Genomic DNA, 18579 nt, shown 5'->3' on the forward strand with positions numbered 1-18579 from the left:
CTCCTGCCTGGTCATTCATTGCAATTTCAAAACTTGCTCGAGGTACTATATTATCCGAACTGTTACTGACTTTTTTGTTGCTCACTAGCTTCCTTATTTTTTTGGCCATTTTCTTTGTTCTTCATTTTTAAAATCATTTCTTCATCTTATTTTTTATAGTTCTGTACTTTTTTTTATCATAGGGTTAACATATTTGCATGTTCTTGAGTTTGAGTGTTTTATCTTTGTATTTTCTGTTCTTTGTTGAGACTAATGAGTTGGGTTTCCTTTTGCACACGCCGATGGCAACTTCCATCCATAGGGATAATATGGGTTCAAGTGACGATGCCAAAGGAAATGCGGTCGAAGAGATTGATGACAGTTCGGTATGGATTAATGCAAGTTCCTTCAAATATGAAGTATATTAAGATCTTTGGTTCAGTTATAGTTTGATTCCTACAATCTGACAATTTTGTGTGCATTGAACTGTAATTTGTCGTGAAATATCCTTTGACATTCTCAATTATTAAGTAACCTGCTGCATCTTATATTTGCATAGGACAATGAATCCAATCTACCGGAACGGAAAAGGGCTGCTCTAAAGGGAAGAGGTAGAGGTGCTACATGGAAGTCAAAATGAAAACTGGATTTTTTATAAGTAGTTTCCGAACAACAAAACAAACCGATTAACATCTCATAAACTCAAACAACAGGAACAAAGCTAAATTGGTTGACTATAGTATAGTTCCGTTTCAAGCTTTTTGCCATGGAAAAAAAAAATCAGAAATTGGTCTAATAGTTATATTTGTTTAATGTTTCATTGTTAATACAAGAACCATGTGATTTGATTAACAGGGAAGCTAAGATATGGAACAGAGTATTCGAGAAGGCAGAGAAGATGGCAGGCATTGAAAGAGGAAGCATAAGAGCCACAGTTCTGATTGAAATCCTTCCTGCAGTGTTTCAAATGAATGAAATTCTGTATGAGCTCAGAGATCACTCTGTTGGTCTCAACTGTGGCCGTTGGGATTACATTTTCAGTTATGTTAAGACCTTCCGTGCTCATCCAGATCGGTTGCTACCGGTTCTTGTCCAAGTTGGCATGAGTCAACACTTCATGAATAACTACTCAGATCTTCTCATTAGGACATGTCATAGGCGCGGTGTACATGCAATGGGAGGAATGGTATGTAATTTAAGTTATTTAACGAGCTTGATTATGCAACGTATGTTTTTATGGAATTTAATTAGATGTATGTATAAAACTCTTTTTGTACTTCCGGTGCATATCAAAGAATTATAAGTTTACAATAATTTAGAAGGAAAAATATGATTGAGTAAGCAAATATGATTAAATAACTTTGTAAGCAAATATGATTGAGCCAGCATGTTCTGCAGCATGTCACTAGAACAGAACCATCAAATGAGTTTACAATAATTTTAAGATGAAGTTCTCAGTATGTCACTAGAATTGTAAACATGAGGTTACTCTTGTCTGTTAAATGTATGCTGTAAATGTAATAGTTGATAGAAAGTATATTGTTTTTTTGTTTTTAAATAAGTCTTACATTCCTTCCAAGTTTTAATACCCTCGACTGTGACTCTGTAGTAGTCCCGAGTTTAAATTCTGGTTGAGTAGTATTTGCCTTGAATTGAATTTGACAGGTTATAAAGGACATGTCCTTTCAAACAAATGTACCTGCTCTAGCAATGGAAGAGGTAAAAAGCTCTATTTTTTCTCAAATTTTTGTTTCTACTTCTTCCACTTATTAGTTACTTACAATGCATTATATTTTCCATGGGTAGATTGCTTCTGTGGCTGTTTCAGATGCTGCGATGCTGGCTCCTGAGGAGGTCTTTGATGGGAAGGGTGATGTTTTATCCTTATTGATACATCTTTTCTTCTCTTAATTCTTTTATTTTGGTTGACCTTTAATCGAATTTTGATATTCAATTTTTTTCTTTCAAAAAACGAGATATTAACTTAGACTTTGACTAACAAAATGTTGGAACAGGTTTGGTTTCATTCATTTCTACAAGTCAACAAACATGTCAAATATTCAGGTTCTCAGCATTGTAGTATAAGGTTTAATTAATCTCTTCCTTTGCTTTTGTTTGTCAGCAATATATAAGAAGGTTAAATTTATTTTTTGTTGTGAAACTTTATATTACCAGTTTTGTCATCAATTCTTTAGAGTTATATATGCATTTGATACTTCTGAACCTGAAAACAAACAGGTAGTAATGTCCATTGTAGATGTATTAATGAATTGAGGTTATAAAAGAACAATCTCAAGATTCTCAACCAATTTGGTGATTATATATAGGAAATATTACACCATTACTTGCCATTTAATTGTGAGTTATCAATTTTGTATGTAGTTTTGGTTATATCTTGGTGCTTGAAATTTGCAGTAGCTAAAAGATATGAACTGAAGAAAATGCAAATGAAATTCAGGTAAAATTTACTGTTGAAGAATGCAATCACCCAACTGACCCTGATGCTGATGAGGTTGGTTTTATATTTTTCCTCTTTGCTTCCCTTTAGCTTAGAAAGATGAAAGAGATCAATGTACCGTGTTAATTACCTTCCTGTTTGCAGATCACATTTTCCACACTATATTGTCAGTTTTCCATCCATTTACATGTCAGAAGTTTTGTTGTAATGGGTCTAGCAATCTTTAATTATAGCAGTCTTCCAAGGTTGTGAAGATGTACCATAGGCCTTTCGGTTAATGTTGCTACTATCCCTTATTATAAAAGCTAAAATTCATATTGTTCGCCGTGATAGCTTACGCATTGGTGATTTTCTCCATTGGCTCACTTTGGCGGTAGCTCACGGTGACAATTTATGCAGCGGCAATTACCTGCAGTTGCTCATAATAATGGTATACTTCTTGCATTTTTGTTTTTAGGTTGTTCATCTAGCCTTTGTCGCGCTTCAGTTTTTCTTTGGAGTAATCTGGTTTAGTTCCGCTCAGCTGTAGCACGATTTCATGCAGTTTTGCTTCTGTTGTGCGGTGTTTCTATCGTCTGCTGCATCAGTTTGTTTTTTTCGAGTCTATTGTGTTCTGCTGCCTTGGTTTAGTGTCATGGCTGATTTGGCTTAAGGCGGTGGTTTGCGGTTTTTCTTACTTTTTTCTTCTTCTAATTTTCGTTTCAAAACAATGGCATATATGCCATTTTTTTTTGGTTTAAATTCATCTGCTGTGTGATGTTGATTTTAATTTAGTTGTGTCAACAGTTAATAATCTGAATTTTGTTTTATTTTTTGGATCCTATCATCAGCCATGTTTTGATGATTTATGTTTCTAAGGTTTCAATTATAATGGATTTATGATGATGAATTTATGGAATTTCTTTTTCACTAAAGTGTCTTATATCTGATGCATTATGTTCTTTAATTTCATTCTATATTAGCCTTATTCTCTTCATATTATATATAAGAACTTCAGTTTTCAAAACTCAGATTATACAAGGTAAACTGAAACAGTAACAAAATGATTATGCTTATTAGATACAAATATGAAGAAATATGATAGGTATGGCATGTCCCGAGGAACATGTTAACAAAATGCTTTTTCTTAGCAATCTGAAGAAATAGAGAAAGAATATGGCTGTTGATATAATTTGGTTTGAAATTTGAAATTTTAATGATTTGTGAAGAAACATAATTGAAGTATTCATTCCACCATTGATGCCGCGATCTAACGCCACAATCTACCTTTAACTTGATGTGCTATTCTATCTGACAACAAGTTTCACATAATCTTCACAAAGAGATAAAGAATACGGCTTCTTATTTAGTTTATGGTTTGTGTTTTACTTTCACAGTTTGCACACTTAATAGTTTTTTATTCTGCTAGAAAACTGCAGGTCTATTTTCATTTTGCTGTGGCATGGTGTTATTTATCATGCTCTTAATGTTGATCAATGTTTATTCAAAAGAATGGCAGTGTAAACAATAGTATTGATATTGTTCTAATCAACATGTGCTTGCTCATTTAGTGGTTATGGTGGCATGTGCTTCACTTGAAGATTCCATGGCAGTATTGATTCCTAACAAGTAGCTTATGTACTTCATTGTTACTTAAGATTATTGTTTAAGATATTTTCACTAATTCAACTAGAACAGTTTGCATTAAAGACTCATGTCCCTTCATGTTTATGAATTATCCTTCGTTTTATTGAAATTTGTTGGACTTTCTAATCATTTGTCAGGTTTGTAAAAAAGGTATAAGGCTTTTTTATAAATTTTGTTTTCGAAAAGTGTCTGTAGAACTCTTTCTATAAAGCTATAAAGTTATTAATGTCTTTGTAGAACTCTTTCATTTTTCTACTCAATATTTATATTTTTTGTTTTATTCTATAAAGCTATAAGGTTGTTATTTTCTTTGTAGAACTCTTTCATTTTTCTAAAAGATAACTTTTAATGAAAAGGAAGCTAATTGTGTCAATGATTTGAGTCAATTGGTTGACACTAACGCACTGATATATAAATATATACGTTTTTTACTCCAGTTTCTTTGATATCCTAAGTTTGTTAAAAATAATAATTCACTATACTGTGTATAAGATGATTATTTAGGAGACTATTGAAGGAGGTGATTCAAACAATAAGGATTGATTCATGACAGACTCCTAGAAGTAAATTAGTGAGGAAAAGATCTGCCGAAAGTTTGCATCCGGTGACTGTTGTTGAACATGATGGAAGCGATGCATCCACTGCTAAGAGTCCTTAAATGCCATGTATCAAGATTGAAGATTCAAAGTGATTATGGAGCATGATTTGGCAATATCACTTATTATTTCCTGTCTTTAATGGAATCATTTCGGCTATCTAATGATTTGTTGTATTTTATCAGTTTCATATTATTTCATCTTATTTCCTTTATGGTCTGTCATATTTTATCAGAATTATGTAAGTGTTGATATATCAGTCATTGTTTTGGATCCAAATTTGTATTTGCAACTTTTTCTGGATTTAGTTACTCAAATGTCCTATTCAGTTCCAATTTATTAGTGAATTTATGTAGCATGCTTTGTTTCGATGTATATTTGGCAGTGTCCTTGACAAATGATAAACAAAATTCAACTCTAAATCTTTTACTGGTTTTAGATTAGAATGAATGAAGGATTTGCAATTATGCACCTATATGATTCAAATTTAAAGTTATTACATAAAAGAAATATATATGACTTATATTATGTTGATTTTTTTTTTTTTGGTGCAAATATTATGTTGGTATATTATGTTGATTTAAATATCTTGGTTCTTAACTTTTAATAATGACATCCACTTTTACTCTGTTTTATATAATAGTTGGGAAGAGAAAATATATTTGAGTTGTGATACTTCATGTTAATCCTATTAAGTTTGTCAAAAAAAAAAAATGTTAATCCTATCAAGTCAAATGTGATTAAGAGGGACTAAACTATCGACCTCCTTCTTAAACTCATTTAATGCCTCAACTCTTTAACAATTGGATTACACCGTTAGAGATAGAATCTTTATTTTTTTTTTTTTTGGTCAAGTAGCCCAGTGGCTAGAACTCACACAATTTAATTGTGGAGAAGTGGGTGTCCGGGGTTCGAACCCTGGCCCCTGCATATAATATGCGATATCCCTACCAACTGAGCTATGCTCACGGGGATAGATAGAATCTTTATTTAACATGTGTTGATTTGTAAATAGTAATTTACTCGACCTCCTTTTAATTCTGATTTTTTAAATTCCATTTCAACATATTTCGTTTTATTGTTTATCAAATTATTCTAGCTCATAAGACCTGTGCGGCACACGGGTCAACCTTTTATATAAGTTTGATCTCTTTCAATCCTATTATCCTGCTCATCAACCTCGCGAAGTGTTTGGTAAATTACTAATTGGAGAGTGTTTTTTTTTTTTTAAGGTTGGCCTATGAATTTCCATTTTTGCCCCTAACCAATTTTTTTTAATTATTTTCTGATTTTTATATTTTTAATAACTTTTAATTATTTTCCAATTTTTATATTTTTAACTATTTTTAAATTTTTTCTCCCAAATTCAGTTGCTTCTACATTGTCGTTGTGGGAGATTAATTTATCGTTTGACCCGACTTTTTTCAAACTTCTGTACATTTTTAAGGAGAAGTTAGGCCAAACACAATATCAATTAAGTACTTACTAAAAAAAGTACTTTTTTTGAACGCATAAAATTGAATGGAATGAGCTTTGACCAGAAGTTGTTGAATGTTACTTTAAAAAACTACTTCTCGACAATTTATTTCACAAGCAGCTCTTTTCAACTCACGCTGGGAACCTTTTCTTTATTTTTTAATATTATATTTCAATATTTTTTTTCTTCCATTTAACTTTATTTTTTTTTAACCGTTCCATTTAATTTTTTAAGGAGGTTCCATTTAATTTGATCTTTTTTCAATGAAATTTTATTATCTTTTTATCACTTATATATTTAATTTCAATATCGTTTAATCATCACAATCTCACAAATATTTTTATTCACGCTGTCATTTAAAGATCCCAAATATTTTTATCTCCTTTCTTAACTAAAAATTACCAAAACAGTTGTTCCATTGATGCACCCTTGAGTTAACTTATAAGTCCACATAATGAATTCCATCTCAATGTTATTTCGATATCACTTAATAGATATCTATTACACTTGAATCAAATGCCTTTAAATAGAGACATTCTTATACATATCTTCGTATAATTTTTTTTTTGCAGTTAAATAAACAAATAAAAAAAACTATTATTTTTTTAATGTATAAAATTAAATGGAATGAGCTTTGACGAAAAAATAGTTAAATTTTTCAAAAAAAGTGAGCAAACTAAAGAATATTTCATAAACATTAAAAATATTTATCACAACCTTCTTTTCCATTAATTTTTATTTTTTTATTAACATCAAAACATGCACACAAAAAAATGAAAGGAAGAAGACACATGTAGCAACACAAGTACACCCTCCGGTCACAAATATAAGCAAAAATCCATGTTTTAGATTCATTCAATAAATGATGTATGTGGTCTTTATTGTAGACAACCTACATCATTTATTGAATGAATCTAAAATATGGATTTTTGCTTATATTTGTGACCGGAGGGTGTATATGCTTAGAAAAAAAGAGCCACCAGTGTAAAGCTACAAATTGTAGCAATGACTGGTGCATAAATCTATACATGCAAGTTACACGTGCTTACATATACAAAGTTAAAAACACATGCAATTCTGACTGATTAGTGCAACAATTTAATGAAAATAATCCTTATTCCACACAATTATATAAAAAATAATATTACTATAATTATTGGTATACTTTTATCCAACAAATTCTGCAAAGCTATAATGCTAATTTCAGCTTCTATTGTTTAAAATTCACCATGAGTCTTTAATTGATATAATATATGCTTCTATATTACTTGATAATTTCTATTTGAAAGAAAACGTGAAAACAAAATATAGGTGTATGCATTGTCCACTAATGATTTATATGAAAACATATTAGTAGTATTGTATTTGATTAATAATTTTAGCTAATAATTTTTAACTGATTACATATATGCAATCAATTTATACATGCAAACTACATTGTCATTGTATGAAAACACCTGCAAAAACATAAATGCATGTTTACAAAAAAACAGCCATCTTGATCACAGGTGTGAAGCTAAGAATTGTGGCAATAACAAATGTATGAATCTATACATGCAAGTTACACGTACTCACACATCCAAGATTAAAAATGCATGCAACTCAACAATTGGTATACTTTTAAATATCGTACCTCACACTTCCTTTTTCATATAAATAAAAGATTTTAATCATATTTTCTAACCAAGTTTTCAAACATGGTTATGGAACAACTCAAGGAAAATTTTCAATCTACTCCGCTAGGATTTGTCCAAATTGTTCAACTCTCTTTTCAGATTTATTACATAATACTCATATAATCATTCAATTATTATTCACTAAAAAATTCATTATTATGACTCTTATCCTTGCAGCATTATGCAGAATTGGAACCTCATTTCATAGCTAAATTTTTTAATCTCTTAGGAGATAAATGGGGTGTGTGGAATGAAGATGGCGATCTCCATATATTACAATTCAACAAAAATTTACTCAATCCCCTAATAACCAAGGGTATGACAGAATTCAAAGAATTCTATAACATTCCAGATAACGTCGAGGTGATTCTATCTTCTTATTATGGAAATCACATTTTCAAGCTTCAGACTTACAACCTCATAGATATTTCAACTCCAATTCCATCTTTCCACAGTCGTAGTACAGATACATCTAAAACAATCCTCTTCGAATTTACCTTACCTCCAAATAGTCACAAAGAAGATGAATTGGTTTGTATTTCACATAACCTTTTTCTTATAATTTTGTCCTTTAACACTATCTTTAATTTAACTTAATTTTTTCCCCAGATATTACCAGCAAACCTCGCTAATTATATAAGGCAAAATTTAACTGATAACTTGATTGTATTATGCGGAGATGATGGACTGATATCACACTTCAACATTATGACAAAATTCACGAACAATCATGTTCATACTACAATTGGAATGGGCTGGAGATATTACTGCATGACCAACCGGATGAAAGCTAGAGACAAAATTCATTTTAAGTTCGATCTTACTAGCCCATTTGAAAAATGTCACATCTTTAAACTTAATTAGGGATTAATCTAGAATATTACTTTTGGGATTGAAGATGATGGGGCCAATTTGGAAATTTAACTTTGTAATCCATCAAACATAACTATTTTAGAATCTATGTTGTATAACTTCTGTTTTGGAATCTTTTTATGGTAGATCTATCTAAGATTTGATATGTTATGGTTCACTTTTAAGCGTTAACAAATGTGATTGCCAACAAAATTATCCGAAAAAAAGCAATACACCCCGTGCGAAGCACGGGTTTGTAACTAGTTTAAAAAAAAAATGAAAAAATACTTCAATCAGTCGGGTCAACACTTGACCGTTTTTTTTTTGACAAGAAACAATCACATGCTATATTTAAAAAAAATGAAAAAATACTTCAATTTTCCTATGTGAGGGAATACTTCAATTTTCCTATGTGAGGGAAAATAAAGGGAAAATAAAAAAATACTTCAATTTTCCTACTCACAATTGAACTAACAACATTACCCGAATATCTGATATGCCCTACCACCACGCCTTGCACACAATTGTGATACTGTTCCACTTCTCATTTTTTTATATTAAATTCAAGGGTTAAATATGTTTTTAGTTCCTACATTTTGCGCCCCTTAAGAATAATAATCCCTACATTTCATTAAATGTTTTTAAAATTTCAAATGTTTTTCTCCGTTACCATAATTAGTCCATGCTGTCAATTTTCATCCACTCACCAAACGGAATGCTGACTTGGCATTCTTTTTTTTTCCTTTTAAATGGATTGGGCCAAACAAAATGGTAAAATAACCTGACCCATGGATCCAACCCATTTTTTTATTTAGAAACAAAGTATATAGAAATTGTAAGCGGGTACATACGTATGTATGTACGTATGAATGAATATGATGATAACAATTTGTGAAACAAAAGAGAGTAACTTGTGTATAATAAACTATAAAGTGTGTAACACACATAATTCCAAATCCAAATAACAAAACAAACAGAGAGATAAAGAACAAAGAAAAAGGAGAAGATCCCAACAAGTGCAACGTGGGAAGTGATGATTTCCAATTCCACATTCCACCAATCAATGTAACTTAGCCAAACCCATCACTTTTCTATAAGTTTTCGTCTCTGCTTTCATCTTCCTTCTCAAGATTTTTGTAAAAATTTAGTTTGATTCCAAAATGGGTTATGCCAATTGGATTAGATTAACATTATGGATTGTCACTATAATTCACATTTTTTTTTTTTTATAAAACATTGAAATTTACATTTTCAACTTAAAATTTAACGTTTCAACTATATTTTTCAAAATTTTAGCTTAATGATATATTGCAAAATTATACTTAAAATTATATACAATCTCATTTTTAACAATAAAAAAATACACTTGCTTGTAAATATTGTTGTGATTAATAGATTCTGTAAAAAAAAAATAGTGTTTTTATTTTATTTTATGAAAATCAGTTTTGTGCTTAAAATTAATAGTTTTGTGCTTAAAATTAATTTTTGTATTTGATTTTTTTTTCTTGACAGTAATTTGTATTTGATTGATAATTGTATTTGTATAAAAAAATAGTGTTTTTATTTTATTTTATGAAAATCAGTTTTGTGCTTAAAATTAATAGTTTTGTGCTTAAAATTAATTTTTGTATTTGATTTTTTTTTCTTGACAGTAATTTGTATTTGATTGATAATTGTATTTGTATCATAGTCAATAGATTAAATTTGAAAAATGAACTTGTGAAATTATGTTTTTTTTTTTTTTACTTTAGTGTAATAAATTTTTTAGATAACATAATCATCCAATGTAATACAAGATTTTCATTATAAAGACCGAGTGACACAATCGAATCGAGTCAACCGATTTAATCTGATTCTTTCATTCGTTTCGACCAGTGACCCAATGGTTCGACCATTGACTCAGTGACCAGTACCTTACCGAGTCGATTACCGGTTCGAGTTTTAAAACTATGAATAAAAATGTGGGTTCCCATCACATTAAATAGCATAACGTTTAAAGAATACAAAATATCATTTAAACAAATTTGACATTTTTAATATTTATCTAAATATTGTATGGTTTCTTTAGATATAAAATATACATGTTATGGATCTATGATTTTGAATTTGAAGAATCAGTTTGCGAAATTATATAAGTTTGTTTAATGATTTTTGACATTTTATAGGTGCCATAGTCTCTCCCAAAAAAAAGTTTAATATGCATATCATATTTTTTATTTTTTTTTTATAGAAAATCTACACATTATATTAATATTAATAGATATGCAAAATAAAATATATTTTCTGTCAACAAAATACAGCTATACTCTTTAAGAAAAATATAGCTATACAAATATTAATATACATATTACATGTCAGATTTTTAGTTTTTAAGTGTTCGAGTCATCGATTCAATCCGATCTAATTTGGTTTAATACCTATAAAAATTTAATCTTAAGACCGAGTTATTCAGTTTAATCGAATTACCTATGTTGAGTCGATGATCGAGCACCGAGTTTTAAAACTATGCTTTGTTCCATTATTTAAAGATTGTATTTGATTGAATCCATAATTTTAAGAAAGATTGAATCCATTTATTGAGTCAAATTAATGGATTCACATTTGTTGAGTTAAAGATTTTTTTTTTTAAAGGCATATGTGTGTGTCTGAAAGTCAAAGATTGAGATTTTTAACATTGAAAAAAAGTTTAAATATGTCATTGGTCCCTGCGCTTTCACCGTATTTTGACATTGATCCCTGCTTTTTTTTTGTTTGACATTAGTCCCTACACTTTGTAAAAGTTTTGTTATTGGTCATTTCGTTAAGTCAAGTTAAAAAAAAACCAAAACTAACAGTGTGTCACGTGGACTAATCATTCCATGCCACGTGGCACACTAAAAGATAAAAAAAATATTCCGTTTATTAATCTATGGCTATAAATAAGGTTATGTCAAAGTTCTAACACACAAATCTTCATAAATTTATCAAGAGATAGAGGAAATACAAACATTGAGAAGAATTGAGAAGAGTTATGGCAGAGAACGTGATGAAGAAAGGTATCACCATGATGATCATGGTTATGCTTGTTGTGACTCAAGTATGTGAGGCAACTCAATCTTCTACAGATGTTAATAATGTCGACGAAGACTGTAATCAGTGTAGAACTCTCTGCGGCATAGCATGTGGAAAGCCAACTGAACCACTTCTCATATGCTATAACTATTGTTTGCACACGAATTGCCCAGATTGCCCTTGCTTGATATGCAATGAACCACGTGAACCCTTTGCTTGAGGAAAACGATTAAAGCTTTGGATGCATGTGAGGCTTTGCAAGAGAAAATAAACTCATCAATAAATTGTAATATTTTCTACTATGTATTATACCATATTAAAATAATACACTGCTTGCAAGGCTATTAAACTTTACAGCAAAGTCTAAACATCTAGACCTACTTTTAATATACTAATAATTAAAGGGTTTGTCTTATTTGGTTTCATTTTACTATAAATACTCAGATTTGTTGCAATGCACTTCATTCCATTTCCATTTCCTCTCTGTATTAATTGCTTTGCCCATTATCTCATTCACACCTAAATTCACAGCAACCATGTCCAAAGAGTAGAGTATCTTTCCATGCAGAATTATTTGAAGGGAAAAATTATTAGAAAGGCTATTCCAAGAGAAAAAAGGTTGATTATAGATAAACAACAAATATTAAGGAAAGGTAAGACAATGTTTCTTTATTTGCTATTCACTTATTTGAAGGTACTTATCAAATTTTAGATATACATCCTTTTGTGGTATTCATCATTAAATTTCTATCATCCTCTTCATTTTTACACTTGGAAGCCCTCATAAGCAAAGACAACAAAATCAGTAGTTCTTCCATATAATAAAAAAAGGTGCAAACTGATTTCCTTTAACTATTTGGATTAAAGTTTGTTGACTTTAACTATATTTTGCGAACATTGTTGATGCGGTTCTAACTAACATTTGAGGCAGAAATTGCGAATATAATGTTGGTTTGTTCAAACATAAGTTTGGAGGTCTTTAATTGCATTTCAAACACAATATTTATTTGAACACTGACATGAAATTTTACCTGTAATTCTGGATATAGGGTGCATTAAAATATCAGCCTTCATGTGAGTAATCTTGAAACTCCACACTGAAATGGTAGTGATGCTTCAAAGTTCAAACAAGGCTTTACCTTTACAATGTAATCCGAGCACTGTGAAATGGTGTTGATAGCCACTTGTTTAAATTTGTTTGATTTTCAAAATACACACCCTAAAATATATCTGCAAAAATAAATAAAAATATTTTCTTTTTTCTTTGGTTGATTATTCAAAATATTTTCTAATCAAAAGAATAAAAAAAAATTATCACTCTTTTTGAAAAGGAAAAAAATATTTGATTACTTTTTTTTTGACAAATTAGATACTATTTCTTATTGTTGAACTTTAATTTACTTCTAAATTTTTAATTTAAAACTTTGCTGTTCAAATATATGGCTGATCGTTTTTTTTATAAAAAAATTGCAAAAACAACTAAATTGATTTGTATATAATTAAAATTAATTAATGGTAGATTTAGAAGTTTACGATGAATATTAATTTAGCTTCATAGAAGTTCTATTATACTTTTTACACCGTACTTCATGATCCAGAAGAATGCATAAACTCTTATGAAGTCTATCTAAATTTTAAGGTTACTTTATATTTCTTCCATGTTATTAAAACCTCGGATGAAATGAAAGTTGAGTTTGTCTTAAACCGAAGAAATTCTAAAAATTGTTTTGCAAAGTAATACTTAATTTATTTGATTCATGGCAATGTCAAACTATCATGGCTAGAGCTCACACAATTTATGGTATGATGCTATAAAAGATGAGATGAATTCAATGACATCTAGTGGAGTCTGGGATCTTGTCGAGTTGCCTAATGGTTTAAAGATCATTGATTGTAAATGGGTCTATAAGACAAAGAAAGACTTATTAAGCAACATTGAGAGATATAAAGTTAGGCTCATTGCCAAATGATTCACTCAAAAGGAGGGAATAAATTACAAGGAGATATTCTCCCTTGTATCTAATAAGGATTCTCTTCGCATCATCTTAGCATTAGTTGCTTATTTTGACTTAGAACAACATGAAATGGATGTGAAAACTGCATTTCTAGATGGAGACATAGAAGAAGAGGTTTATATGAGACAACCATAAGGATTTTCTTCTAGTGGTGATGAACATTTGGTATGCAAGCTTAAGAAATCCATTTATGGACTCAAGCAAGCTTCCCGTAAATGGTATTTAAAATTTCATGATGTCATCTCTTCGTTTGGATTCGTAGAGAACATTATGGATCAATGTATATACCAGAAAGTCAGTGGGAGTAAAATTTGTTTCCTTATTTTAGTGTGTGGATGATATTTTACTTGCTATCAATGATAAAGGTTTGCTATATGAGGTGAAACAATTTCTCTCTAAGAGTTTTGATATGAAGGATTGGGTGACACTTCTTATGTCATTGTCATTATTCAAAGAGACAGAGTTCATAGAATTCTGAGCTCACAAAAGGTAATTATAAATAAGGTCTTAGAGAGGTTTCAAATGAAAGATTGTTCACCAAGGGTAGCACCTATGTTGAACGGTGATGGGTTCCATATGGAACAATGCCCGAAGAACGATTTTGAGAGGGAACAAATGCTTAATATTCCATATGCTTCGGTTGTTTGGAAGCCTAATGTATGCTTAGGTTGCACACAACCTGACATTGCATTTGTAATTGGGATATTAAGTAAATTTCATAGTAATTTAAGTATGAAATATTTGAAAGCTGCAAAGAGTACATGCTTATGTATATGCAAACTAAACATTTAGAGGTCAAAGGTTCTTCTGATTCAGACTTTACTGATTGTGTCTAATTCAAGAAAATCAACATGCGGTTACATTTTCATGTTAGCCGAAGGAGTTGTTTCTTGAAAAAACACAAAGCAAACCTTGACTGCCACTTCTACAATGGAAGCTAAGTTTGTATATGCTTTAAGGCTACATCACAAGGTGTATGGGTGAATAGTTTCATTTTTGGGTAGGAAATTGTGGATTCAATTTCTAGACAATTAAGGATGTATTATGACAATTCAGTTGCAGCTCTATGGCTAAGAATAATAAAGTAAAATTCGAATCAAGTATATCGACATTAAGTACTTAGCCATAAGATATCACGTTAAAGATCAAACAATTGCTATTGAGCATATTAGCACTGAATTGATGAATGTTGATCCGTTGACTAAAGGCATGCAACCGTCAATTTGAGGATCATGTAGAAAGGATGAGATTTGGTTCCTATGCCTGATTTTCGTTATAAGAACGATTTTAGTTTTATAAAACTATATGTATGGTATTATTTTCTCATATTTTAAACTATAAAGTGTACACATTTGATTTTGAGAAATACCGTTTAAGTTTGGATTCAGAATAAACATAAATTATAAGAGTTTATATGATTTGGCTAGAGACATAGTACACTGCGATACCTAGAAGATAATACTCGATTATATAGAGAACCTATCGCTATGATTCATGTGCTCTGTTTCTTATTATTGTTAGTGAAAGAATATGTCGACCAAGTGGGAGAATGTTGTATTCTTCCCATTATTATTTATTTATTTAAATAAGTGGTAGTTATCATTAGGGGCCCATTATATATGGTAATTACTCATTAAGCAGAAAGTGGTCTTTTATTCTTTCCCTCGATTATAGTAAATGCCCACTATCCCATTTGGAATGAGGAACAATTGTATCACGTACTATAACATCTTGATGGCAGAAGTTATATAAAGGCAGTGCAATTCATCATCTTTGGTTCCCTAAGCCTAACATCTCTATTCAGAAAGCTTACACCATCAAAGTGAGATTGTGGAAGGTTTAGAAGAGCCTCAACATCTTCAAACATGAGCAATGGCCGGAGGTATGCCTTGATCCTTTAATTTAAGTTTCCGCTGTTTAAGTATAATTTCTATTATGGTTTTAAAGAAATAACTAACGTATGTTTGTTACAAGTTTAAAAATTTTTATTCTCTGGTATAAAATGTTTTTGGGAACAGAAAATTTTTCCCAAAGAAAAGGGTGGAAATAAAGTTCTCATGAAGATGAGAATAATTTCATGTGTAACAACCTATTTTAATCCTATTTTTATGGTTCCTGTGAATATTAAAATGTTAACCAAACATCTTTTATCCAAATAGTTTGGAATAAAATTCACATCTTTATATTCCAAGGAATGTTATTGCTATAAATTTGAACCAAACATATTTTTTTTCTCCTCTCTCTTTCATAAGGCTTTTTTGTTTTATTTTAAAATTAGAAAGCCACATGCCACATTGTGGTTGGGCAATGTCATGTGACAGTCCCACCACAATGTCACAAAAGTAGTTTAAAAAAATAGAAAAGATATTAACTTTTAAACTTAAATTACATTTGTGTCCCTTAGTTTTAACTTTCAAAAAACAAAGAGTTGGGTATTTCTATCTAAATAAAAATGTGTTGGATGCTAAAATCTACCATTATAAAATGGAATGGTTTTTTTTTTTTTTTGTGATGGCCGGGGTTTGAACCCCGAACCTTGCATATATTATGGATTGTCCTTACTAACTGAGTTAAACTCATGAGGACAAATGAAGTGGTCTTTTGTAGCAAAACCTTATATTAAATATGTTTTGTATTTTTATTATTGGCAAAATTACACAATTAATCCCTTAACTTAATTTTAGGTAACACTTTCGTCCTTTATCTTTTTTTTTTGTAACGATTTAGTCCTTTATGTTATAAAATAACAACATAGTTATCATTTTTTATGAAAAAAATAATCAAAAACTCCAAGAAAAAAAATCATCAAACTCATAGACAAGCGTAAATCTTCATCATATAAGCTTAGAAAATCAAATTTCATTGAAAAAATCTCATAAAAAATGATAAAATATTGTCATTTTATAACATAAAGGACTAAATCGTTACAAAAAAAAGATAAAGGACGAAAGTGTTACTTAAAATTAAGTTAAGGGACTAATTGTGTAATTTTGCCTTTATTATTATAAAATTCTCTTCTTTTTTTTCAAATAAAAAAGGGGAGAGTAAGAATATACCTTTGTTCCATTATTTAAGGATTGTATTTGATTGAATCCATATTTTTAGGAAACATTGAATCCATTTATTGAGTCAAATCAAAGGATACACATTTTTTTGAGTCAGATTTTTTTCAAAATCATGTGTGTGTGAGAGTCAAAGATTGAGATTTTTAACATGGGAAAAAATAAAGAACGCTAATTATATGTTAATTAATTTTTTTTCAATTGTAATTAAATATTTTTAATAATAAATACCATTTATTAATTTATGGCTATAAATAAGGTTATGTCAAAATACTTTTTTAGTGTAAAAGTTCAAACACACAAATCTTCATAAATTTATCAGAGATAGAGGAAATACAAACATTGAGAAGACTTATGGCAGAGAACGTGATGAGGAAAGGTATCACCACGATGATGATGATGTTAATGGTTATGCTTGTTGTGACTCAAGTATGTGAGACAACTCAATCTTCTCTAGATGTTAATAACGACTTACCAAACTGTATTGAGTGTAAAACGACTTGCGACCTAGAATGTCGTAATCCTGACTCTGATTTTTGTTATGATTATTGTTTGTATAGGAAATGCCCAAATTGCATTGATCATTCCCTTGCTTGAGGAAAACGATTAAAGCTTTGGATGCATGTGAGGCTTTGCAAGAGAAAATAAACTCATTAATAAATAAATGGATTTTAACAAATAATGTCCATAGGCCCATTTTGTTTATAAATTTCTTTTCATATTATGTTGCTCCCACTCTTATATTCTTTTTTTTTTTTTTTTTGGTACACCCACTCTTATATTCTTATTCGTTAACAAAAGGAGAATTTATCCATTTGAGCGGCACCAATCAACATTATTATGTATTTCACTAACAAAAATGAATGATATTTATTGGTGTCATCTTGGATAACTAAATCCACATTTTATTAATGGGTAAATAAGAATTTCTCTTCTTATAACATGCTTTATTCATTTTCAATGTCTTCCTTTTTTTTTTTTTTTTACTAACAATGTGTTCCTCTTCTCTGTTCAATAAAAAAATGCATGTGGGAATGATATATATAAAAGAAATAATAAATAAGAAATGAATTTTTTATATAGCTAAAATTCATAGGTAACGACTTAATGTAATGATCTAATTGATTCACATGTGATGATACCTCTAGAAGCATCAATTTGCAACAATTTTTTTATGAAAGTAAACTGTGCATTAGTGATTTTAATTAAAATAAAATGAGTATTAGTGATACTGCTAGAAGGACCAATTTGTATTCTAATAAAAAAGATTTAAGTTTACAATCCAGCTAGTACTTTCAAGACAATCAATAGTATAGGCACTAATCCATGCCCCATTGTCACCTAAGTGCTACCCCTAATCCACAATCCCTTGTACAATACAAATTGTGTTATTACGGCATTGGATCCATCTGTTTTGAAGCAAATGCGACCAACTAATATGCATAAGCTTTGCACCTTAACTTTACATTAATGGTTGAAGAAGGAAGGCATTGCAAAGACATCAATTGTACATATTCCACCCAAAAAATTCTTCAAATCATGATTGCGTAAAAAAAATGCAATTTATTTACCATATGCAATAGCTAGAATATTGAAAAAATAATACATGTGTCAAATAGTTCAAATCACTACAATCCAATCTTATATATTCAACAAAGCCAAATAGAATATGGAAAAAAGAAAATACATGTGGCAAACTCCATGGAAAGACACAAATAATAGCATTTACGTAAATTGATAGGTAACTTTATATTTATTTTTTCTTTGATTTTATACATATTGCTATT

General features: G+C 30.0%; 1 protein-coding gene and 2 long non-coding RNA genes across 11 annotated transcripts; all 3 read left to right on the plus strand.

Moving 5' to 3' along the window:
• The first annotated feature begins 297 nt into the window (after positions 1-297).
• LOC146927387 (malate synthase, glyoxysomal-like) lies at positions 298-4873 on the plus strand. Of its 9 annotated transcripts, none has more exons than XR_015005659.1 (8): positions 298-365; positions 539-590; positions 835-1165; positions 1645-1698; positions 1786-1849; positions 1995-2115; positions 2395-2491; positions 2895-4873. XR_015005659.1 is itself a non-coding variant. In XM_085700667.1 (7 exons), exons 3-6 carry the CDS (start codon positions 878-880, stop codon positions 2057-2059), a joined length of 471 nt encoding a protein of 156 aa, XP_085556793.1. In that variant the 5' UTR covers positions 298-365; positions 539-590; positions 835-877; the 3' UTR covers positions 2060-2065; positions 2395-4873. The 9 variants fall into 9 exon arrangements, 4 of the variants coding, with proteins under 4 accessions (XP_085556793.1, XP_085556791.1, XP_085556790.1 ...); XR_015005658.1 differs by having other exon boundaries at positions 1995-2065; positions 2582-4873; XR_015005656.1 differs by having other exon boundaries at positions 1995-2491; positions 2582-4873.
• Positions 4874-7986: 3113 nt separating this feature from the next.
• On the plus strand, positions 7987-8830 carry LOC146927388 (uncharacterized). The gene is made up of 2 exons (XR_015008196.1): positions 7987-8343; positions 8422-8830. It is a non-coding gene; the product is annotated as an uncharacterized LOC146927388 (long non-coding RNA).
• Positions 8831-11605: 2775 nt separating this feature from the next.
• LOC146927389 (uncharacterized) lies at positions 11606-17517 on the plus strand. The gene is made up of 4 exons (XR_015005660.1): positions 11606-12368; positions 15472-15612; positions 17117-17221; positions 17353-17517. It is a non-coding gene; the product is annotated as an uncharacterized LOC146927389 (long non-coding RNA).
• The last annotated feature ends 1062 nt before the right edge of the window (positions 17518-18579 follow it).

Source organism: Medicago sativa, chromosome 4 (genome assembly GCF_051527215.1).
Source record: "Medicago sativa cultivar Bolivia chromosome 4, Bolivia_mono, whole genome shotgun sequence".
Taxonomy (NCBI): Eukaryota; Viridiplantae; Streptophyta; class Magnoliopsida; order Fabales; family Fabaceae; genus Medicago; species Medicago sativa.

Coding starts and splice junctions, on each gene's coding strand:
- LOC146927387 (XM_085700665.1), top strand. CDS start 878: ATGGCAGGCATTGAAAGAGGAAGCATAAGAGCCACAGTTCTGATTGAA. Junction 1,166..1,644: donor TACATGCAATGGGAGGAATG/GTATGTAATTTA, acceptor TGAATTTGACAG/GTTATAAAGGACATGTCCTT. Junction 1,699..1,785: donor CTGCTCTAGCAATGGAAGAG/GTAAAAAGCTCT, acceptor TTCCATGGGTAG/ATTGCTTCTGTGGCTGTTTC.